The sequence below is a fragment of the Chenopodium quinoa genome, unplaced genomic scaffold (genome assembly GCF_001683475.1).
Source record: "Chenopodium quinoa cultivar QQ74 unplaced genomic scaffold, ASM168347v1, whole genome shotgun sequence".
Classification (NCBI taxonomy): Eukaryota; Viridiplantae; Streptophyta; class Magnoliopsida; order Caryophyllales; family Amaranthaceae; genus Chenopodium; species Chenopodium quinoa.
The window spans coordinates 47,774-73,504 of NW_018743754.1; the positions used below are offsets into that span (position 1 = coordinate 47,774).

Genomic DNA, 25,731 nt, shown 5'->3' on the forward strand with positions numbered 1-25,731 from the left:
CTTTTGTGCTTTCTATTCTTTCCTGTCTAATGTAGAGCCTACTGACTATAAAATGGCATTGACTGATCCTGATTGGGTACTAGCTATGCAAGATGAGTTAAATCAGTTTCAGAAGAACCAGGTTTGGCACCTGGTTCCCCGTCCCAAGGAAAGATCAGTCATTGGCACTAGATGGATCTTTAGAAACAAGTTAGATGACCTTGGTACTATAGTCAGAAACAAAGCAAGGCTAGTGGTGCAAGGGTACAATCAACAAGAAGGAATTGACTATGATGAGACGTTTGCACCAGTAGCTAGGCTAGAGGCTATTAGGATTTTAATTGCTTATGCTGCTCACATGAATTTTAAGCTGTTTCAGATGGATGTAAAGACTGCCTTCCTCAATGGATATTTAAAGGAAGAAGTATATGTGGAGCAGCCACCTGGTTTTGAAGATGCACTGTTCCCCCAACATGTGTACAAGTTGGACAAAGCATTATATGGGTTGAAACAAGCTCCGAGGGCTTGGTATGAAAGATTGTCCAATTTCTTGATGGCAAATGATTACAAGAGGGGAACAGTAGACAAGACCTTGTTCATAAGAACCAGGGGGAAACACTTGATTGTAGTACAAATTTATGTTGATGATATTTTATTTGGTGCTACTAATCAGGTTTTATGTGATGAATTTGCTAATCTTATGCAGAGTGAATTTGAAATGAGCATGATGGGAGAACTAGGATTCTTCCTAGGGCTGCAGATTAAGCAAATGGATGATGGAATAATGATCCATCAACAAAAGTACTTAAAAGAGTTGCTGAAAAAATTCGGCATGGAGAACAGCAAAGCTTATGATACACCTGTTCCCCCATCTACAAAATTAGATGCTGATCTTAAGGGAAAAGATGTTGAAGCTTCTCTTTATAGAGGAATGATAGGTTCTCTACTTTACCTAACAGCTAGTAGACCTGACATTGTGTTTTCTGTTGGTTTGTGTGCTAGGTTTCAAAGCAATCCAAAGGAATCTCACTTGAAGGCTGTTAGAAGGATACTTAGGTATCTTGTAGGAACAGCAAATCTGGGATTGTGGTACCCAAAGGCAGTACCATTGATCTTATTGGATACACAGATGCAGATTATGCTGGTTTCTTAGTTGATAGAAAGAGCACATCAGGTATGGCGCACTTTCTTGGCTCTTGTCTAATTTCATGGGGTTCTAAAAAGCAAAATTCAGTGGCCCTATCCACAGCAGAGTCTGAATATATAGCTGCAGCTTCATGCTGTTCCCAGCTACTGTGGATAAGGAACCAGCTGAAAGATTTTGGTGTTATTTATAAAAGTGTTCCTATTTTTTGTGATAACACTAGTGCAATCAATATTTCAAAGAATCCTGTGCAACACTCCAAGACAAAACACATTGAAATAAGACACCATTTTTTAAGAGACAATGTGGAAAAAGGATTGGTGGAGATGTTGTTTTGTAAAAGTGAAGATCAAATTGCTGATATCTTCACAAAGCCTTTGTGTAGAGAGTCTTTTTGTAGGTTAAGAGTCCTTTTAGGTCTAGTTAGATTTTAGGTATTGGCTTCAATTACTTCCTTCAATGATTGGTTAGAATGGTATTCTCTTGTATAGTGTGTGTACATACTTATGTTGATATCTTTCAAGTGTTGTGTAGATGGTTCAAAATCTCAAAAGGATTGAGAATCATTGTTGTAAGAAACAGGTGAAATCAGGCTGAATTGCCAGAAACAGCGTGACATGGTTCTATACAGGTACCAGCAAAGGGAAACAGCAGACCAGCTCTGATATGTCATCCGATAATATCTTTTATTTTCGGAAGATTACTATAAGATATTTCCTTTTGGAAGGAATTTATCTTATTTCAGTTATTTAATCCCATATAAAAGGCAAACATATCATATGCCTTATTTATAGTTGGTTGAGATAATTATGGTAAAAGATAATTACCAAATTTTTTATTTCAATTTAAAAATATCCTTTACAGTTGCTTTTTATTGGCTCAACTAACTCTTTTCTTTCCTTCTTCTCTCTTTGTGCTTCATTGTTAAAAATATACACTAACCCTTTGTGCAGATCATCAATCATCATCACTCGAAATTCTCTTTCTCTCTCTCGTATGCCTTAAATTCATCATTGTTCATTCGGTTACTGTTCACTCAAGGAACCAGCTCAGTCTCAGGGGGAACATCAGAAGGAAGCTCAAATGTCCTTAAGCCCGAAGTTGGAGGAAATTCGGAAAAGTCAGAGTGAAGAGGATGAAATAGAGATTGTTGGTTACAATGAGGAGACACTCATTGTTAAGACCATGGTACGAAGTAGAGTAACTCAATCTTCATTAAAGAAGTTCACTGAGAAGGTGTAGGAGGAACAGTCCATTAATTCTCTTCCGGAAACCAAGAGAAAAAGGGTACCAGCAAGAACCTTTCACACCACAAAAGGGTGGAGGTCTTTGCTTGATTGATGTGATGCTAGTCTTGTACTCGTTATGCAACAAGGAGAACTTTATGAATAAGTGCGGATCTCTCATGATTTATAAAAAAAAAAAAAAAAAAAAAAAAAAATAGAGGAACCAGCAGGTCAGGAAGTGGTTTTGAAACAGATTGGGGAATCACAAGAATATGCTTAGTAATATAATGATTTTGGTTTAAGCAGAGCATGGTGACAAGGATGAAGAGGAATCAGATGATAATACAGAAGATGTTGCAAAGTTCGAGGAGGAGGAAGGGAACGAGAATGATGATGAGGAGTGATGCTGTTTCTGTTCTTGTTTCCTCACCCTCATGTTTATTCTAAAATAACTGATTTTGTTGGTCTGTCTACTTCTCTCCATTCCATGAACTTTCTTTTTGGATGGATTTGGGCTTCTTTGGTTGAACTTTGTTGGCTTGTATGAACTACTAACTCTGCTATGGTATGAACTGTTTGACTAATATCTTTTTGCGGCATAATGCTTGAATGGTGGTTGATGCCATTGTATGGATAAGCACATTAACTTGTGCACATTGCTTTTACTTGTGGATACTTTTTAATGATGCCAAAAGGGGGAAGTAGTTTGAAGTTGAAGCCTAAGGTTTAGCTAGTTTAGATTGAGTCAGTTTGAGGTTTGGCTAGTTTAGATTGAGTCAGTTTGAGGTTTAGCTAGTTTAGATTGAGTCAGTTTGAGTCTTTTTATTTCGTATTTTCTATTTTCTGTTTAGGGGACCAGTTAGCCTAACTGACTTGTTCCAAAGACTTTTGAGTCCTTGAAGTTTTTGACGGTTTTCTTTTTGAGCATGTCCACAGGTTCAAGAACTTCAAGAGTTTGTCATCATCAAAAAGGGGGAATTTGTTGAGTCCCTTAGGTTTTGATTGATAGTTTTGAATGATGACAAACAGCTAAGGGAAACAGGTCTTTGAAAGTGTTCAATACAGTTGGGGGAACCAACTATAATAGAACACTGTTTTCCTAGATAAGTTATTGATTATATGAGTTATCTATTGAACTAACTTATCTATATACAGGAAACAGTTAGATGATAAATGTGTTATGTACTGGTGGGGAACCAGTATGAACCGTTTCCTTGACTGCTATGCGGAAAAGCAGTCACATACTCTTTATTGTGCATTAACCATGTTACATGTGCAGTAGTTGAGTTGATTCCATGACTTGGAGCATAGAAGCCTTTCGAAGATATTTCGAAGAAAGATTGTTTGCTCATAATAGAAGTATTCAAGGAAGATTCAAGTCTTGAAGATTACATGAAGAAAAGACGATTTATGCTTTAATATGTTATCTAGGTTTTCATGTAATATGCTCCGTAGTATGCTTGCATGTTTGGGTTATATAAGTGCTTAAAAGTATATTGAAGTATGATATGAAATCTGGTACAAAGTTGGAACAGGTTTCATAACATGTTTCAATTCAGGGAACCAGGTCGGGGAACCAGGTTCACTGTACGAAATATTCGAGCTGCCGTTTTGGAAAAAGATTTTACAAAAAGATTTTTTCGAAAAGATTATTTTTGAAAATATTTTGTGCAGCTGGAAATAAGATGAAATATTCTTGGTTACCTAAAAACTAGGAGTATTTATCTTAATTGATTCTATCTTTGTGATTAAATCAAATAAGATAAATACTTTCCTAAAATTACAATATATCTTATTCTCTAAGATTGTGTGATTTAAGGAAACTAGGTTTTAGGAATCTAAGCTTATATAAACTCATCTTATTTCACATATTTCGAGTGCCTCTCTAGAAATTAAAAGAGAAATTATTTGAGAGCATATACTTAAGCACTAATCCCATTCATCAAGTTATATACAAGAGCATTCTAGTACTTAAACAATTTTCTCTTAATTAGCTTCGTAGAAGTGAGATCAAAGGAGAGTTCTTGATTCTTGTATTGAGTCTTTAACAAAGGGGTTAAAGGCTGGGTGAGTGTTTGTGAGTTCAAACACATTGGGCTTACGAGTGTAAGTCGAGAGCACACTCGGAGTAGAGTGTGGGGTTTGCTGGTTCCCGGAGTAGGGAAACAGCAGAGTGTTCTTTGTCTTTGTTTTTCGGAGTAGATTAATAAAGAACTTAGGATAGGAGGACGTAGGCCTGAGTTGGCTGAACCTCGTTAAATTTGTTGTCTTCTTTATTGCTTATTTATATTCCGCTGCGTACGGGAACCAGCACAACTGGTTCCTCACACATAATCCGAAAAGAAGCAAAATTAGCCAACGATTACTTAACACTCAATTCACCCCCCCCCTCTTGAGTGCCCATTGAACCTTCAATAGCAAATTAAATACTTTGTACAACAGCAGCACTACTAGCATAAAGACTAGAATTACTGTGCTAGCACACTTTTAAAAAGAACAAGAATTATAATAGCAATAACAGATTCAAAAATTTTGCAAAAGTAACACACACGAGGACATTACTTACTAGTGGGCAACAAGGGTTTTGAAAAATCAAAGAGAAATTGAGTGACAATAAAAATTGAATAGGACAGTTAAACGATGTTTCGTCACAAAGTCGAGGAAATTTTACTAAGAGAGTAAGTTGAAAAGGTCCCGATTTTCAACTAGTCAAGCTGTGCGCCAACGGAAAGACCGTTACTTATTGGCGATTGGTACGGAGTAGGTTTCAAAGAAAATGTGAAATGAAAAAGAAACTTCCAAGAAGCTTATTCCCATGGAAGCTAAGCCTGTCAACAAGTCATCTCAATCCTATCTATGTTGCTCAGGCTTGGAAATGTATGTCAAGTGTCTGACTCAGCTATTTTAAAATAAAAATTTTACGGTTTTGGGTCTTTTGGCACAAAACTAAGATCCAAACTATCTTACTCGTGTTTGAATGTTGAAAATCCAACACAAGTACTTGAGGTGTAAAGGGTTTGAGTAACATAGAACCTTATCTTCAATTGTTGAAAAATAGTTGACAACCCTCATTGAAATATTTTACATACTTGAGTGTACCGTACACTCAACTAACCCAAATTTAGTTTTTGCTATTCATTTGACGATTAAATGAAAAACAATCATCAAAATGTGAATAAAATGCTCATGAGTATACCGTGCATTCGGGTGTATATAACAATCTCTTGATTCACATTCAATGTCTAATAAAGTAGTAATAGTTAATGATTCTAGTCATTTTGTAAATATAAAGAGCTTTTGCTTCTAGAATGTGATATTAGTTCTTTGTGAACGGTATGACGGTTTCAGTGTACCGTTCATGACTAATATTTATTAAAAAAATAAAATAAATAAAAAAAAATAAAAAACTACATGACTACAAATTACAGAGGTAAATTTCGCAGTCCTACCAATTTTAAAACTTATTTTAATTCTGTTAATTGTCTTCTTCTGTGTGGGCGCATTGAGTGACTCAGTAAAGAGCATAACTACAGAAACAAAGTTAAGTGCATCAACCCCACCCTGTCAAGACTTTTCTACACTGCTAACTTCTGTCTTCCTCTTGATCATTCTACTGAAATCACAGACCGCACATTCATCACAAATTCTCAATAACAGCCATAGCTAAACCTTCTATTCTAACTATGGCTGTTGAAGCAGTTGTTTCTGTGGTTATCCAGAAAGTCACAGACCTACTAATTCAGGAATCCAAAATATTCGACAAGGTCGTCGACCAAGTTGAAGACATCAGACTAGAGCTTCGGCAGATGCGAGGATTCCTAACGGATGCAGAGGAGCTTCCAAAAGATGAGAAGGATGCCAAGAAATGGGTTGGGAAATATCTAAACACATTGTATAAGTTGGAGGATATGGTTGAATCCTATGTCCTCAAATTAGTACACAAGAAGATGAAGGATTCAACCATAACAGCCTGCTGGAAGCTTCGAAGGAAATTGAAGCATATTGAGGATGAGATAAAAGCGCTAAATAAGAGTAGGCCACATAATATTGAAGATGCAAGCTTGAGAAAATTATCCTTTCACATAGAACAGAAGCAGCAAAATTTAGATAACCTCAGTGATAAGAACCTCAGTACAGGTAGTTCCTCTCGAACAAAGCGAATGCTCAGCGGTGTTTGTGAAGAAGATGATTCAGATTATATTGGCTTCAAGGATTATGAAAATTCACTGAAAAGTAGATTGACTGAAAAGGATGGGGTACGAATTGATGTTGTTGGTCGTTTAGGTTCTGGGAAGACTACCCTAGTAAAAAGGATTTACAATTGCAAGTCAATCAAGGAGCAGTTTGTATGTCACGCATGGCTTGATGTCTCTGAGGAGCATAAACTTAAAGATCTACTGCTAAAAGTATGGAATCAGGTCAACAAGAAAAGGGATAATGAGCTCACACTTCTTAGTGACGGAGAGCTAAGAGACAAGCTATGTGAATTTCTGCGTGGGAAAAAGTGCTTGATAATTTTAGATGATGCGAGGAAGCAGCCGGATGCTTGCAGAGAATTGATAGAAGCTCTCAGTCTCCAAAACATGAATGAGTATAAAGTCGTGGTGCTGAATATAGATGAATCACGGGATGGAAATGCTAAGCTTATTGAACTGCAACCACTTGAGGAAAACGAAAGCTGGGAGTTATTTTTGAGAAGCTTACGCAATGAAGAGGGAATATGTGACATATCTGGCAACGCTTCTCTAAGGGATCAGATCGTGAAGAAATGCCAAGGCCTACCTCTAAATATTGTGCTCCTAGGGGGTTTCCTATCGACCAAGAAAATGAACTCTGCAGAATTGACCCGAGTGTTCAGCCAGGCTAACTGGAAGAACACGGATGTCTGGTTGTTGAGCTACGCTGATCTCCCTGCACACCATAAGCTCTGCTTGCTCTACCTGACACTCTTTCCAAAAGAATTTGATCTCTCAGTACGAAGAATTCTTCGGCTATGGCTTGCAGAGGGATTTCTACAACGCTCATCAGGATTGGGGGAAGACTTAGCTGAGAAGTGTTTCGATGATTTGGTCAGGAGAAACTTAATTAAAATATCCAAGTTTAGATCAGATGGAGGCCCCAAGAAATGCCGTTTGCCTGGGTTTCAACATGAACAGTTATCGCCTAAAGCTGAGGAAATCAGGCTTTTTCATATCCATCAAATGTCCTCAGAACAAACACAACCACCCTCCAATAAAAATAATAAAAATCCCATGGAGACATCACCAGCAGAACCAAGCAAACCACCCTCCGATAAAAATAATAAAAATCCCATGGAGACATCACCAGCAGAACCAAGCATTCTACGGGTGCGTAGAATAGTAGCGTATGCTGATATCACAGACAATGATTTTGATTCTGACTTTCAGAATTTGCGGTCCTACTTTTCATTCAACTGTACAAGATATGACACTCCAGCTAAAGGAGTAGGGAACTTCTTACGTCGAATCATCGGCAGTAGAGGTTTTGGACTGCTAAGGGTGCTTGATCTGGAAGGAGTATATAAGCCAATATTGCCTACAACATTGAAGTATCTATTTCAATTAAGATACTTGGGGCTTAGGTGGACATTTCTTGATAACCTTCCCGAATCTGTGGGTGATCTTCCCTACCTTGAAACTTTGGACCTAAAGCGCACATATATCAACAATTTGCCAAGTTCTGTTTGGAAACTGAAGCATCTCCGACATCTTAATCTCCCTCAGGTTCGTCTAGACATGAGAATTCAGCAGCCTAGTAAAAAACTTCTGACACTTTGGGGAATAATTATTGATGATGGATGCAATATGGAGAATGGGCTGGGGCAATTAAATGATCTACGAGAGTTAGGTATTACTTGCTGCCAATTAACACGCTATGAAGATTTGCTGAAATGGATTACAAGCCAAACTCATCTTCAGTCTTTAAGCTTGACATCAAAGGATGAAAGTGGTTGCCCATCCAGACTTGAATTGGAAAACTTGTCACAGTTACATAAAATTACTCACTTAAAATTGCTTGGAAAGCTGAACCGTCTACTCAATAACTCTGAGTTTCCGCCATATATAAGAGTTCTCACACTGTCTGTTTCAAACCTAAATGATGACCCAATGAGAGTTTTGTCACAGCTTAAATACTTATCTGTCCTCAGGCTTCTGGCAGAATCCTATTGTGGACAAAAAATGCAATGCCCAGAAAATGGCTTTGTTAATCTTCGTGTATTGAAGTTGTGGATGCTGAATAACCTGGAGGAATGGGTAGTGGAGCTGGGAGGAATGCCCAATATCAAGGAGTTAGAGATCAGATCTTGCCAGCAGTTGAAAGAGCTCCCCAATAAGTTTCTAGAACGAACCACCTTAAAGGAACTGATTCTAACCAACATGCCAAAGGATTTTGTGGAAAAGGTTGGCAACAGTAAATTCGAGCATACTATTCTCCAAACCAACCACTATGAGTTTACTCCTTTGCCGGTAAGTCTATGTTACTAACTTACTATAATAAACTGGGATTGGGGCAGGAAACCAAAATAAAAACAATTTGAACTTTGGTTGATGATACAAGAATCACAGAAAGCTAAAGACAGTTATCATGTGTTCAAGTGGCTTGACACACTCCAAAGCTAACAAGCTGAAGCAAATAAATTCTCAACCAATTCCAACATAGTATCTCTCTCCCTTTAAGATCCACTATCTATAGTCACTAATTCCCTCTAACTGATTTCCCTCTTCTTCTTGTTCAAGCTACCCTCTAACTGAGTAAAATTAATGACAATTTCCAATGAGCCCCTTTGGCCCTTTCCTATACCCGAGGAAATACATTTACCTAAACAATAGCATCTTTCTTTATATAATTGAATCATCAGCTTCTCTCATCAGTTTTTCTTCAGACTAGCAGCTCCAATACTCAAGTTGGCTGACCTTACATTTTTTAATGTGTTTTTCTTTATTCATTTCTAATCAGTTTCCCTAATTAACATAATTTCCTGATTCCAGTGGGAAAAAAAACCCTGAACTGTGGCAACCTGATTGTGGCATTAATCTTCAGCAAGCAGACTGCCCACAAGAGCACCACATCAATTCAGGAATTTCATACTAGAAGAGTTCTCATATCCTGTGAGCTGAACTGACACAAGAAGTTCTGTACCAGTGTACCACTATACTCGTACGTAGTACTTACTTTTCTTGTTTCCATTTTATCTTACCTTGTTTCTTGGAAAAAAGTGGATCAGAAGTCTGATCACCAGTGCACCTATCCTTATAGATTTCAGTTATGCTACTGGTTGCTCTTGAAGGTATTTATTTGCATTTCAGAGAAGACACTAAGTTCCCGGGCAAGAATAATTTGTTATCACATTTTTCCTTGCATTATTGTATATGCTTTTCAAGTGTCTATGTGGTCAAACCCACCCACCCACCCACCCCCAAATGTCGTAAGTCTTTGGACATCAAAACAAACATATCATCCCGAAGAGATTATAATCCTTACATTAATGGTATCAGATATTCAGATCTCATGCCACCCTTGTATTACAATGAGCTCCCACATCAGGGAGTCTTCTATTCTGGAAGTACAACACATATTCCGTATTAAAAGATTGTTAGTAATAATAGTTTAACTGAGAGTTAGCCAATACGGAATATTTGTTACTAAAAAAAAATTAAAAAAAAAAAAAAATTAAAAAAAAAAAAAAAAAAAAAAAAAAAAAGAACACATAGTTGAAGTATATTATTAAGAGTATGTAATAGACTAACCTTAGGTGGAGCAATTTGGGAAATCTAATATTATTAGGTTAGAGTCTTTAGCTTTAGTATAAATAGATAGAGGAGGGAAAGGAAAAGATAGGCAGAAATTTGGTGTGAACTTTGAGAGAGTTATGGCCTAAAGCCATTGTTAGAGAGTTGTGAGCTAAACTCACTATTGGAGAGTAATATTCAACCTATCTTTTGTAATCCTTTCTCCATTATCAATCAAAATATAAAAGCTTCCATCTTTCTTATTTCTTCTTTTTAAATCAATTTAATCAAAAATTCAGATTATTTAGTAATCAAAGAATCGATCTTTTATGTGAGTTTGGTCTGTGAAAAGCAGTCTATTACAGAGTACATAAAGAAGAAATTTTGAGGAGAAAAAAGAAAAAAAAAAAAAAAAAAAAAAAAAAAAAAGAGATACACCAGAGAAACCCCCTAAGAAAAGCAAGAGTAATAACTTGATCCATAAGCATTAAAAAAGAAAGTACCAAATCAAGGAATATCCTATCATTCCTGTCAAGCTAAAGCACCCAGATATATAGTGAAAAATGTTACTGGTAATCATACTGGTCACTAGACCGTTGATAGGAAAACTATATTATCTAGTCATCTAGATAAGTTTGATTCCTGAACCAGCTGATGAACCAGTTGTGTACTTGAGCAAGATTAACCACTTGATCCATAAGCATTGAAAAAGAAAGTGCCAATTCTGCGGAAATCCTATCATTCCTGTCAAGCTAAAGCACCCAAATATAGTGAAAAAAAAGCCTACTGGTGGTCACTAGCCATTTATAACATCTAGTCATCTAAAAATAGTTTAATTACTGGCCCAGCTGATGAACAAGTTTTGTGTTTGAGATGTCATTTACTGATGGGGAACAGAGGGCGATGAATAGAAGAATATCAAGATAGACAGATGACTTACTAGTCATAATTCTGACAAAATAATGATCCTACCTCTCTATACAACTCAGTCAAAAAAAAAAAATCACTAAGCTTGAGTAAAAGCTGCCTCAGTATTAACAAACATTAACATGTAGCAAGCAGAATTCATTAATCGGTACACTTTGATCATTCCTTGGGCTTGGAAATCTGTATAGACATAATCAAAGAAGGTATAAATGTGTTTGATTGATGTAATTAAGCTCTGTTTGGTTCAACTATATTTGGTTGAAATTATATGATCTGAACTTAAATTATCTAAACTTATGTTATCAGAAATAATTTTCAGAGTAGCAGAGCTTGTACAGCTATATGTGAGTGTGTTAGAGCTTGTTTTGTCTAAATTTATCTAAACCTTCTTTGTCTAAACTTATCAGCACTTATTTTAACTTAGTTGAACTTAGAACGTCTTTATACTTATTGTCTGAAATAAAATAAGATAACTTGAACAAAAAAACCTTAGGAGTTCTCATGAAGCCCTCCAAATTAAAAGTAGTGCACATTAATGAACTTGGAAAGCAACTACTACAACTGCACCGACCTCAGGGTTATTCAACAAGGAGTTTGCTAATTCATTCATTTGGTCCTAGAACACCCATAAACTAGCAACATTAACCCACACCAATTTTTTTCATCAAATACTTTCTCACTTATTAGGGAAATTTCATATTTTAGGTCAAAGAACACTACAAAGAGCCATGCAAACATCATGGCAAATTAAGATCAGACGAAGAACCTTGATCCTCTCAGTTGCCAAATGGATTTCTAGCAATAAATTTATACATAAAGAATGTACTTGTCTTTTTCTATCTGACACAATTGTCCACCCTTTTCCATCTCACATTTGTAAGTCTTCAGTAATTGACTTCATAAAATATCCAATCAACTCCTTTCTTTCCTCTATGTTAGGAATCAGACTCACACAGCAGAAACACTACAAAAACAGCAATTTAGAGGAAAATTGGGATAGTTTTGTATTGATTGATCGAGTAATCTACTCAATACAAGCCCTTCATTCGAGAGGAAGGAACTCTCCAAAATAAGCAGGAGCTTAACAATATTTTTGCATAACCAAATTTGCAGAGATCACCCCTTTAAATACAATTATTCCCTCTAACAACTTGTTAACAGCTACACCACTCATTCTCTCTCCATAACAAACTCTTAACAGATTATTGCTAAAATTGTCATCTCTGCCCCTGCATCATCAATTGACCTTGCTGCCCTTCTTGTGCTTTCCCCTAGCATAGGTGAATATCACTGGAGGCTTAGGCACATCTCTTGCACTCTACCACTGCTCAAGCAACCAGAATAATGAATTTGTTTCGACTTCTCCCCTTTAAAACACAAAATATGCCCCATCTATCCCAATATTTGGCCTGCAAGTCTCTTTGAAGCTTTTTTCAAGGTATAAAAGCATATGAAGAAACAATGAAACAGCTTTTTGTCCTTCGGTCTCAACTCTCAAGTGTCTTCATGTTGTTCCAAGGTTAGACTTATCTAATTACACCAATTGGGTTTCAATATCCCACATTGTTTTTGCATTAGAATCTTGAGTCATGAGGACTCATGACAGTATTTAAAGACTTGTTCTTAGCTCTTTGACTCTTCCTTTAACTAATTACAGCCTCAGATATGTCCCTCATGTCTTGCTTTACCTCAGTTGGCATCAATCTTGGATTTAAGATACTCACTAACTGGATAATTTTCTGCTATTAATAATTTAATATGTTGTAAAAGGTTTCCACACATGAATGAATCCATGAACTGGCTGCAATAATTTAAAGCCAGGCGCTAGGATCCTCAATGTGAAGACTAGGGTTAGATCCTATCAACAATGGAGACAACCTAAATGGATTTGCTTCATGTCACTCTTTAAAAACATTAGGTCCTTAGGCTTCTGAATCGAACACAGCAATATTGCTTGCTTATGTGAAGTGTACTTTAAGCTCTCAGACAAATCCACAAACTTCATGTGAACTCTCTCATTGAATAAACAATGTCTCGCCCTCGATTTTTTATTCCTCTCTCACCTTGACATCTTTGAATTTACGGCCTTTCATCATTAGGCTGCCTCTAATCTGATACATACGCTCCTCAAATATGGTAAAATAATAATCTAGCAATTTATTTGTACATGTCCCTAAATTTTTGGGGTACTTTTCTATTGAACTCCATATTGTGTTCCGCCAACACCCTCTTCGTGAAATAATCTCAGACATCAACAATCAGAACTACTCCTATTATAGAGTTCCAGGAAGAATACTGGTCACAAATGGAGTGTTATCTAACAATCTGTCAAACGCTACAGCGTAAAGGTTAAAGCATACCAATAACCAGATGAGTTCATGCACTCCTCCCTCCATTTTAAGACAGGAATTTGAGTTTCAGGAACTTACCAAGCACCTCTAAACTCCTCCATTTTCTTCCAAATTAAGCTCTTTCTGATAGTGCAACTGGTTCAGGCATTTCATCGAACATCTTGAGTACAATAAGCTAGACATTTCGTCAAATTTCTTTATTGCTTCTTCAATTGATCAGTTGCAAATCAACAACTACAATTTTGAAATAACAATTGCAACAATCAAATTTGATGAATTTTGTAGCAATTTTTTATCGACTGTCAAGAAATTTGCCCTTGAAATCATCAAGATGTTGTTTTGTTTGGAAAATGGTCTCACAAAATCGTGTAAAAAATTCGATACGAATAATCAAATTGTTGTTTTGATTGAAATTGCTGAAACATATTGCAATTTGCAAAAATCGTTTGAGAATTCGCAGAATTCAATCAATAATATGAGAAAATTAAAATCAGGAATGATATACAGAAGAAACGGGAAGTTAAGGGTTTATACGGAGTAGAGAAAAATATAGCCGTACTTATTAGCATTTGATTTGTACTGTATTATATAGTAATACCATGAAAATGGAGGGAAAACTAACTAATCGATAAAAAATCACACTACAAGGAGTGTTTGGTTCTCCAAAGTGGTTTGGTTTTATTGTACATACAAGCTACAAAATACAACAAAGAATCACTAGCATGTTACTAAAAATCAATCAGCACACACAATTTAATTATTGACTCAAACACACGCTTCAATTGTTAACATTACTAAGACTTCACTAATTACTAACTATAATTCATTTCATTACATTCATTGATTGGATTAAATAATAGACAAGGTTGTCTCCCTGTACTCCATTTCGGAACATCAATAAAAGAAAAACCCCATGTCTCCTTTCGGAAACATCAATAAACATCCAATGGCAGACGGGCGCGACTCCGTGGCCATAGCTAGTATGAGATCTCATCTAACTCCTTATAGTTTTAAAAAGTATTTGTAAACAAGAGACTCGTAGATCAGACGGCCTCTAAAAAGTACACAGCTAATACCCCATGCACCCCAACCCCTATTTGTCAATACTCTAGATGTGCACAAATTCAGAGTTTTATTGCTCATCCATCTTGCACTTTACGTGATTTACAAGTTTAAACTTGGTGATGACTCAAATGCAAAACAATACAGCCAATCATACATAAATCATTCAAACAGTTCAAATTTCCGATTCAATTCTTGATTTGTTAGTGACAAACAATATTTAGTATTGAATCCTCTAACTACCTGAGTGTATAAACACCTTAAGTGCATAAGGCACATCAATCCTCAACCTCATCTTATAAGACTTTAATTCTCCCTTTACTCATTCCATTTCAATAATCATGAACGAGTAATATAGTAATTCATTCCACATATTCACGTACCTTTGCCTCAAAGCTCATCTTGCAAGTTAATGCATAAATAAAACTTACAAGATAAATTAATACGCATTTCTCATACATGAAACAAAACCAATCATCACATTAATCACCAATCAAACTTACTACCATACAATTCCAACCAATCCACAAGTTTCCTAACATGATTCTAAATTTTTCCAAATCCTTAAACATGCTCCTAAAGTCAAGGTTTTCGTATATTTGTATGTACCTTGAGTAAACGAGTTGATTGGCCACTTTAGGAACTAGAAATCGCCTTCTACAAAGTCCTCTCCTAAACAAAACAATAACAATTCAATTAATACCCAAGCAATATAATTTACAGCAATACCAAACTACTTTTAAACCCCATAAACCATTGAAATAATGCCTTTAAATTGTTCCAATAGCCAAAGTTAGTAATTTACTAGTTCTAGTATAAGTTTATGGGAAATTCTCAACGGCGACCCCCAACATCTTTTACGCACCAACGGTAACCCCCTTTTTTTGGATTATAAAAATGACACTACTTTTCTTTTTTCTCCTAAATATGACATTAATGATGGTGTTTTAACATAAAATCAAATCATGGTTAACCAAAATAGTGAAATGACAGAAATGCCCCCTTTTTTATCACCAACCCAGGTAGCCCCAACACCAGTCCACCACCACCACCTCTATCTCCACCCCCTTAACTGCCAGCGCCTAGGGTTCCCCGTTCCCCCCGCTGGCGACGCTATTCCAGCCAATCGTCACCGAGAACCCCAAACCCCGCCGACGACCCTCCCTCGTTCTTCTCTCTCTCAATCTCAAATTTCTACAACTTTCCCTCTTCATCAATTGGTATAACAGCAACAATAGTAAGTGCCAATGCCTAAATGAGCCAGACCTAACAAAGCAAGAGTTCCGCTAACATTGTACATGGTTTTGAGTAGAGATTGTGTCACCTCCTTGCTTTCGTTTGCGAGAGGCAATTCATCCTTTTCCACTGTTGGACCTTCAATCTCCTGATACTTCATACTCGGGCTAGGGTTAGGGTTCGGAGTCGATTCGGATGAGTAGTGGAATCGTTGATTGAGAATTGCAGTTTTTGGCGTTTTGTCAAAAGTTAAATCAAGATTGAGATTATGATGAAGCAGCTTCTGCTGCTGCAACTGCGCTATTGTAGTACCGATTGGAAGGCATGGATTTGGAAAGTGATTAGCGATTGAGGTTGTGGCGGTGGAATAGAGTGGTGAAGTAGAATGACGACAATGCTGAAGAAATGAATGGTTGGGGTCGCCAGCAGTGAAAGGGGAAGGGATATGGCGGTGGCTGGCTGGTGGAGATAGTGGTGTGGATTGATGGTTATGGTTGTTAATTTTTTTAAATGTTTTTCTTTTTTGCTTTAAAAAAAAACTAAACATAGTTAATTTTAATTGACTATTTAATGAAATAAGGTTATTAGTGGGATTTAAAATAATGTCATTTTGTATAATCCAAAAAAAAGGGGGTTACCGTTGGTGCGTAGCAGAAGTTGGGGGTCGCTTTTGAGAATTTCCCAAAAATATGCTAAATTCATGAAAATATAGCTTATAACATGAAATTCCAGCAACTTTAAAGTAAGGATTATAATCTGAAATTTTAGTTAAGATTATAAAAAAAAAAAAAACCTCACAAACATCTTTACTTGAAATAATCATTATATAGTAGGTTAGTATGTTAAAAACCTAAAAATCCATCATAAAACCATGATTTAAAACCTTTAAAACCAAGATTAAAAATTTGAAAATTTATTCTTGCAATTAAACTTTAAAGTTCCAAACTTTATAATCATAAAATAACCACAACCTTTGTTTAATGAAGTTAGACACTTGAAACACATGAAATCAATACAATTTAAACCCAAGATTAAAACTTTAATAATTTGAAAATTTATTTATCATCAAAATATTTGAGTTTTAACATAATTAAACATAATATAATCAAATAACTTTAGCAACACGTTTTTGAACTCTAAAATCCCAATTTAAATAAAATTAAAACCCTAGGTTTAAAATTACAAAATCTGAAAATTAAACAACAATTATAATCTGAAATTATTAGTTTAAAACATCAAACATGATTTTGATACTAAATAAACTAATTTCAAGCAATAAAAACCAAAACCCAAAAATCAATTACATAAGCTTTATGAAAATAATAAGAAATAAAGGAGGAAGAAGGGAAGGAAGGTCAGCCACATTGGGGGTGGGGCTGGTGGTCGGCTAACCGGAGGACGTCGACGACAGGTGGTGTGCCAGAATTCTGGGCGGCAGCGACAGGCAGCAGTGAGCTATGCTCATGTATAAAGGAGAAAGAAAAAGAAAGAAAAAAAAAAGGAAAAATTCACTAGAATAATCCCACCTTTGGGCCATTCAAAATTAATAATGCCACCTTTCGATTATTATTTAATAATCCGACCTTTGGGTGCCTTTAATTTTTATTGGTCCCACCGGTCATGTAACCTGTTATAACAGGTTACATGACACGTGGCGGCCTGTGATTGGTCAAAAAAAAAGTTAAAAAATTAAATTTATTTAAAGAAAAAATAAAAAAAATAATTCCCAAAACCACCCACCACCGAACAACCACCACAGCCCCACCCTCTTCATATGAAACCACCGCAACCCCACTCCCCCTTCACCTGAAGCCACCCCTTCCACACCCAAATCCGAACACTTCACCCCCTTTCCCCCAACTTCACCCAACGCCACCAACACTTCAACCAGCGTCAACAACCGCTGACAGCATCAATCGAAATTGGCAGCCCCACAAATCGCAGCAACAAGTATAATTAATTCAGCCCAATTTCGCAAACCCTTGATAATCAAACGAACCATCAATTCCCAACTGCGGCTGCAGTTTTGTTTTGATAATCTAACGGCCACGATTTAATGGTGATGATGATCGTTGAAGCAGCCAAGCCGAATCGAAAAAGGAAGCAGCCAAGCCTGTGGTTTTTTCGACGAAGGAGGGTGGGGTTGCGTTGGTTTCAAGGGAAGAGAGGGGTGAAAATGGTGGCTTTGAGGGAAGGGGGTTGGGATACGACTGGTGTCAAGAAAAGGGTGTGGAGCTATGGGTGGTTTCAAATGAAGGGGGTGGGTCTGTTAGGTTTACAGTGTATTCAATCTAGAAAACACTTAATAAATTGTGTGGGACAAAACCTATATAATGTGATTACACTAACAATGTAATGTAATACAAACAAACTCAACCAAGGTGTTACAATCAAGTATTATAATATCAAAGAAATTACAGAAAATGTTTAAAAGAAACACTAATATGAAGACTTAACCACTTGCCTATACTCTAAGCCAATCAACCAAGCATGAACATGAGAATTGCAACGTCCCTTGAGACTATGATCTTGATACTCTGTCAAAGGCGTATGAATACTTTCCTAAAGGGATTAATTTCCCCCACACGGTGCTTGGGTTAATCCGGAAATTCCCTTTGAGATATAATTGACAGCCCTTTCCGCTCTTAGCACAAAGAATCGAAAACAAAGATGAATGATTCTCGAAGAAGGATAAAATCAAGAAGTTTTTCTCAAATAATTTGCAAGAAAATTTAGAGAAAATTGGAGAATTCTTTTGGGAGAAGATCAGAAAATAATGGTCTGTCTGTTTTTCTGAATTCTCTTTCGTATTCACGAAAATCCCTCTTATATGAGGGTCAACCGTTAGCAAATAACCGCAAAACTAGCTAATGGAGCGGGCGCGACAAACAAGGCGCGGACGCGCCACAACTAGGAGCGGGCGCTCCTCACATAGGCGTGGGCGCTCCTACCCAAAATATGCCTTTGATGAAATTTTCCATTGAGGGGCGCGGTTTGAGCGCGACCAGAGGCGCGGGCGCACCACCAGGATGCAGCGCGGGCGCGCCAAAACTTGCGCGGCCGCGCCTCTTACTTTCATCCTCCATGCTGAAATCCAAAGAGGTACGCGGTTTAGGCGCGCTCTCATCGCGGCCGCGCCTACCAGGCGCGGTCGCGCTTTTCACGGGCGCGAACGCGCACCATACAACACTCTAAATTATCTAACAGGGTCTTGGGGTGGTGGTGGTTGAATGGGTGATGGTGGTTCACTGCCATTGATATGGGGGAGGAGGAGGAGGAGGAGAGAAGGTGAAACTTTTTTTTTTTTTTTAATTTTGGACAAACCAAATTGTGACATGTGTAAATTAAACTTAAAAAAAAAATAACCTACTTAACCGGTTTCTGGTCAAATGGGACCAATAAAAATTAAAGGCACCTAAAGGTCGGATTATTAAATAATAATTGAAAGGTGGGATTATTAATTTTGAATGGGCCAAAGGTGGGATTATTACAGTGAATTTTAAGGAAAAAGGAAAGAAAAAGAAAATTAAAATTAAAGGAGAAAGAAAATAAGACTAACATTTTTGTGTGGGGGAAAATTTGGGGGTTCATGGGGTATTTATAGGAGAGAATTGTACGGTAGAATTGGGCCTCATGAAAATAATGGGCCAATTATATAAACAAATGGGTTAGGCTTTATTTTTATGATTATGGTTTGTAGGATATAGGTTCATAGAATTTTATTCAGCCTAAAATAATTTTTGACAAAATTAATAATTTGAAACTTTTAAAATTAAAATTCTGGAAAAATAAAAATAAATATTATAAATAAAATAAAATTTTATTTATAAAACATTTAAAAATACAGGGGATTACAAGAGGGAATTAGAACCCTTAGTATGAGATTTCATTACTAAAAATCTTTTCCGAAATATTTTTATATATTAATTTTTATTAATGTATACATTGGGTCCTAGTGTCCTACTATACAACATAATCTAAATACATCTACATACAATATAAACAAATTCTAAGCTACAGCCGGAGTACCTTGCCCTGCACCATCGCTGTCCGGGTCAGGGTCTCGAGGCTGATGCGGAATGTTGGAACATTGGTCGGTGTTGGAGAATCGACGCATCATCTCGTCAAACCTCTCTTGGTTTTTCTTTTCTATTTCCGCTAATCGAGCCTCCATCTCGAGTTCCATTTCACTGAGCCTAGCTTGCACCCTTTGCTCTTTGCTCCACCCTCTGCTCCACTTGATCCTTCATCTGGGAAAGAAGGGAAGGCGTGTAATGCTTGGAAGACTTGGAACCTATACCCTTCCTGTTGGCATAATACAGCTCAGAACCTTCGCCAAGTCCCTTCACACGACCCTTCTTGTTGCGACCACCTACAGTTTCCCAGTACAGCTCATTTAGAGTCTTCTGAATCCCTTGGGTGCTTGCTTCTTTGGATTTCTTCTGGAAGGCCTCCTACAAGATACACATTTGAAAAGGTGCACAAAGATGTAAGTTAAATTCAGCTTTCTGAACAAAATAGAACCAAGTAATGCCAATACGACCTATTCCTTGCCTATTTCCTACATTTCTTATCAAATGAACCATTTCTTTCTCTTAACATGTCTATTATAGGCCCTTCTAGGTGTACATGCATTGAAAACACAAAAAAAATCACAGAACCAAGTTTCGGGAAGGAATTGGACCGAAATAGGACCAACTGAGGCCTATGTGACCTATTCCTTGCCTATTTCCTACATTTCTTACCAAATGAACCATTTCTTTCTCTTAACATGTCTATTATAGGCCCTTCTAGGTGTACATGCATTGAATTCACATAAACAATCACAGAACCATGTTTCGGGAACGAATTGGACCGAAATAGGACCAACTGAGGCCTACGTGACCTATTCCTTGGCTATTCGGGCATGCGTGAATCCTTTCATGAGGCAGTTCCAAGCCCTTCACAATCTTCTTCACCTCATAGAATGTGTCGGCCATATGATTGTTGTTAGGAACTGCTTCACTGAGCAAAGAAACAATCCCATCAACACATCTATGGGGCAGGTTATACTCGCACTTTAGGCTAGTGACTCTAGCGGCCATCTCTAGCACAAACAACGAACTCCCTTCGTATAATGGCCGTTCAGAAGCCTTCAACAAATCCATAAAATGCTTAGCTTGTGCATTAGGCTCCTCCTCTGATGAAACACTAGCTTGCTCTAAATGCCCTTGGTCCTGACTATGACCAAAAGCATCGAAAACCATGTCACGGTATTCGTTGGACCGCCATTTAGGAACTCTCGGAAACCCTTCCCGTGACACATCCACTCATAGTAATTAGGTACAAAACCCGTGCGAAACAGATGATTTTTTATCGTTTCTGGATCCCAAAGTCGTTTGTTCTTACATTTAGCACATGGACACCTAACTTCGTTCAGGTTACTACTCTCGGGATTATCTTTGACGTATTAAATGAATTCATCAACCCCTTTCACGAACTCTGGATTAAAACTTTGCCCAACCCTCCTTTCATACATCCAGCTACGTTCTGTTCGTTTCATGATTACAACTTCTACACAACTCACGTATATGTATAATCACATTAGTCATAAAGCGTATGTCATTTTCCACCAAAGTATTATGGAAATGCAAATGAGATTTGAAATGCTTCCAAAGGGTCCTTATCACTCCAACCTAACCCATCCTTGTACGTTTAATCGCACTAGTGAATGTAAGCCAGGTTTTCACTTCTATGGAGAATCCGCCAGCATTTCCCTACAGTTCTCCAAGTACACGATGTAGGCGAATAAACACACCTTCATATGTACCCAGAGAACATTGTAGAGAAATGACAGGGCAGGATATTCCCTAAAATCAATAACAAGGCATACATTCACCACCTAAGTCAAAAATAGCGTACAAGGACAATCCCAACCGGAGACTATTCAAGACATACTCCTAATGTGTATGCCTTGAACGGGTATCTAGGCATTTGATTATGCAAATGATTCATTTACAAAATATATAAAGTAAAGGACACATGCATTATACTAAACAAATTTATATCGTAATTAAACTGAACTAGTTTAACAATGCGCACAATTATTAAATATTATACTATACATTATACCAAACAAAATTATTAAACTAAATAAACTAACATACACTATATTAAACTAATCTAAACTAACATACATTATTATATTTAACTAAACCAAACTAAACTAACATATTATAATACAACAATTAACAACTAAACTTAAATAAACTAAACTAAACTAACAAATCATACTACAACACATTCATTTGAAATATTATATTAAAATTTTTATGCACAACTTTTAAAACTAACTACATTATTATATTAAAACTAACTTAAGTAAACTAAATTAAACTAAACTAAACTACAACATTATATTAAAACTAACTTAAGTTACCTAAACTAAACTAACTTGAACATTGCAATTTGTATACACCAAAAAAAAAAAAAATTCAGGAACACTAACCGAAATTAAACAAGACGACGCGGCTGAAAAGGTGGTTCCGGTCGGAGGTCGGCGGTAGGGTGGTGGTCCTTGTGGAAGGAGGGGGGCAGTTACTAACAAAATATAAAAAAAAAAAAAACGAAATAAATGCCGCATAAAACTTACCGAAATCCGGCTTGCGGTGGTAGTGGAGGTGGTCTTGGTGGAAGTGGGGGTGCGTCGGCTTCCGGTGGTGGCTGACATGTAATCTTATTGAGCTCAAAAGTGACAAAAAATAATGTAATGTCTCATTTTACGTGTCAATTGCGTTATTTCTCAACATGCCAAATAAGACATTAGACATTACGTTTTTTTTTTTTGCTAACTTCGAACTTTATTTGGAACTATTAAACAAACCTTGATACCTTGCTTGAACAATTTCCACTTCTAAGAAATAATGAAACACAAAACCGAGACATCTCTTAACACGAAAAACAAGACATTACGTTACTTTTTTGCAAAATTTGAATTCAATTTATACCCATAAGGGCCAAAACGGCCTCTAAAAGCTTTAACGGAATATTTTCCAACACGTAAATCGACATATATAAAAATGTTAATCAGTGAAGAGTGGGTTCCACTAACAGTAATTATACCAACATAACGGAATTTTTTAGTGGTGGGATAACGGTAAGAACACTGTATGGTTACTAATTATTACAATGTGTAACTTTCTAAAAGATGGGGCACAACGTAAAAATCGTAAAACTTGAGGGTTATAATGTCGAATTTCGCTAAAATAATTTATACCAATTAAACTAATAATCTTATAAAATATTCCTTCCTTTATTTTCAATTAAATGACCTTTTTTTTTTACACTATAATACTCGCATGAGTTGATTTTTTTTTATTTTTTATTTTTTTTTTTATTTTTTGAAAACTCATCATGTGAAATCTTAATATATATGTCCAGTGGCGGATCCAGGATTTGATTAATAGGTTGTCCCATCATTGTCCATCGACCGCATATAACATCAAAAAATAGTCAAAGCTTGTATAATGAACAAAAAAAAAATACATAAAAAAGTTCATTTCATAAGAAAAAAATACAATCTGAAGCATGTAGTTGAGGTATTTCTTGCCTCTGAAGCTAAGGAGCTTTAACCACTAATGTGCTTTTAAATTATCATTGGACAATACATATCCTCTATTTGTACTGTTTAGTGTGTATGTATTTGAGAATTTATTTCAAACTAAGGCATTCCAACAAATATGTGAGGAAAAACCAAAAAAGGAAAGGCAGATGCTAGCCTGAAACATTAATGAGCTACAAATAATATATTCATAAATAAGTATACTTCTCTCCAAATAGCTCAAAACATCCTAAGTTTACAACTTCATCCATCAATAAGGCACACTCTCTAACCATTTCAAGTTTGACAAGGTAATGCAGCCATGCCGATTTTTTAAACGATGAACGACACACAAAAAGCAATGATTTGAGGTGTAATCATAATAGGCCAAGCTAAAAGCATCGTAGACAAACATTTACCTGTCTAAGAAAGGCATAAGAACATAGTCGTGCACAAGAAAATCCATTGCCCATGGTACAATTATCAAAACAACCAAAAATTTAGCCTGCAATACAGGAACACATAGTTCATAAGACAAAAGTCATGCACTTATCTAGCAACTGTTACACACTTTCATATAGCAAAAGTTAGAATATCCTAGGAACATACACAATCACACAAGTATAAACAAATAAACAGAAACCAGAAATACACAAAAGCAGGCAACAAAAGAAAGACTACCGAATTCCTCGAAACGAATTGAAAAACACGGTCTTCATACAATAAATCATCATCTTCTTTCCCAAGAATAAAATTCTCAAGAGTCTTCACTAACCCCCTCTTAGGCATTGTCTCATCAGGGTCGCCATCAACATCATCTTCTTTCAATTCATTCACATCATCATCATCAATATAATCCCATTCTCTTCTAACAGCACCATTTCCCTCATAAAAAACAAGCCAATCATCCCAATTCCTATTCTCCTCATTCTTAATTCCCTCTTGAGCCTCTCTCAACTCAATAAGCGCCTCGGCCTGATTCTTCCACGCCTCGAATTTCTCCTTCTCTGAATCCCTCTCTCCCTTGTCAGAACCCTCAACTTCAATTTTACTCTCCTCCTCAAACTCCTCCAAATCCTCCTCCCTTAAACCAAGCCAATTCCCATCTTCCTCAAAGAAAAACCTCCGCCACCAGCTCTAGCTTCTTCCTCGAATTAAGCCCCTTTTTCTTCTTCGCATTCGGAACCACTAACCCTAAAACCCGCTGATTCCTCCCCCCCAAAATCTCCCCTAACCCTAAAATTGGGCAAAAAATTGCTACTTTTCCTGTGCATTGAACTGCATAAACTAGGGTTAAAAACCATGAAATTGTCAATTAACACTACGGAAGAGCTCATAACCACAACCCAACATTGTCAACCAAAGATTCCCCAACAAATAAAATACTTTTTTGAACTTAATTTGAGTTATTCAAGCTGAAAAAGTGCAGAATTTGGGGAGAAAAGAAAGAATATCTCACATTCTTCAGCAAATGCGTGAAAACCCTAAAATGGCGACAAATGAAGAATTTAGCAATTGATTGAAAACTTAGGATTATCTATAACCAATAGTTCAATTATCCAACTTCGAAGAACCCTAAATTGAGTATATACCGATAATTAAATACACGATTAACACTAGATTGTCAAAATTAGAATTAGATGATTAAAGAAAAAGAAGCATCTAACCTTAGAGACTGCTTCAATGGAGGAGAGAAAGCTCAGAAGCCCCTTTTATGGAGAATTTCGAGTACGCTTCAATGGAGGAGAGAGAGAGAGAGAGAGAGGAAGCCGTGGTCTGTGTTCTGGCCTTCTGGGAGGATAGAGAGAGGAAGGAGTCACGGCGTACCCGTGAAAATGTGAAATAGATCTAATTTTATTTTTTTTATTGAAAAAAAAAGGTGGTCCTAGGATCCACAATGACTACATCTGAATCCGCCACTGTATATGTCACAAGTTATAGTTCGAACTATGATACAAACAAGCAAACCTTGATTCGACAACCCTACTTGTAAAACATACATGCATGTCAAGCTCAAATTTGATCGGACTCTTAAATTATTTTTTAACTCGATCGAATAAAACTAATATTTATGGCAACCAATCAATGAAGTTTTAAAACAAATTTCCACTTTCCATTAGTATTATTCTAGTGGCTTATTATTGTGAGCATACACAAGAAAAAGGTATCAATTCAATAACTATATACTAACACTATGTTTGGATAAGAAAACCAAATCCCTCATTTGGATAACAGATATGGCTGTGAATGATGCGATGGAAGATGATGGCCTGTGATGGAAGAAGAATCCTGTGAAATGGGTGCTAGAAAGGTTGTCTATGATCTTATGAAAAAATATGAGATAGTTGTTGAGAGAATAGAATAGCTTATTTATTATTTATCAATAGTTAGAGTATTTATACAAAATCTAAACTTATAAGATAGGAAACAATATTCCTAAAAAATATACCACCGTAATCATAAATCCTAAAGATAT

General features: G+C 36.5%; 2 protein-coding genes across 5 annotated transcripts; one reads left to right on the top strand and one right to left on the bottom strand.

Moving 5' to 3' along the window:
* Positions 1 to 5,317: 5,317 nt before the first annotated feature.
* LOC110684724 (putative disease resistance protein At1g58400) lies at positions 5,318 to 10,529 on the top strand. Its single transcript, XM_021861166.1, has 2 exons — positions 5,318 to 8,837; positions 9,360 to 10,529. The coding sequence occupies exons 1-2, from the start codon at positions 6,033 to 6,035 to the stop codon at positions 9,375 to 9,377; spliced, it is 2,823 nt and encodes a 940-aa protein (XP_021716858.1). The 5' UTR covers positions 5,318 to 6,032; the 3' UTR covers positions 9,378 to 10,529.
* Positions 10,530 to 13,257: 2,728 nt separating this feature from the next.
* LOC110684726 lies at positions 13,258 to 25,129 on the bottom strand. Of its 4 annotated transcripts, XR_002503807.1 has the most exons (7): positions 23,937 to 24,916; positions 23,675 to 23,760; positions 22,308 to 22,378; positions 22,164 to 22,231; positions 19,706 to 20,130; positions 15,050 to 15,112; positions 13,258 to 13,612 (listed from the first exon to the last, which is right to left on the bottom strand). XR_002503807.1 is itself a non-coding variant. In XM_021861168.1 (5 exons), the coding sequence occupies exons 1-5, from the start codon at positions 24,042 to 24,044 to the stop codon at positions 19,873 to 19,875; spliced, it is 591 nt and encodes a 196-aa protein (XP_021716860.1). In that variant the 5' UTR covers positions 24,045 to 24,916; the 3' UTR covers positions 19,583 to 19,872. The 4 variants fall into 4 exon arrangements, 1 of the variants encoding a protein (XP_021716860.1); XR_002503806.1 differs by having other exon boundaries at positions 13,258 to 15,112; XM_021861168.1 differs by lacking the exons at positions 13,258 to 13,612; positions 15,050 to 15,112 and having other exon boundaries at positions 19,583 to 20,130.
* Between the last annotated feature and the right edge of the window lie 602 nt (positions 25,130 to 25,731).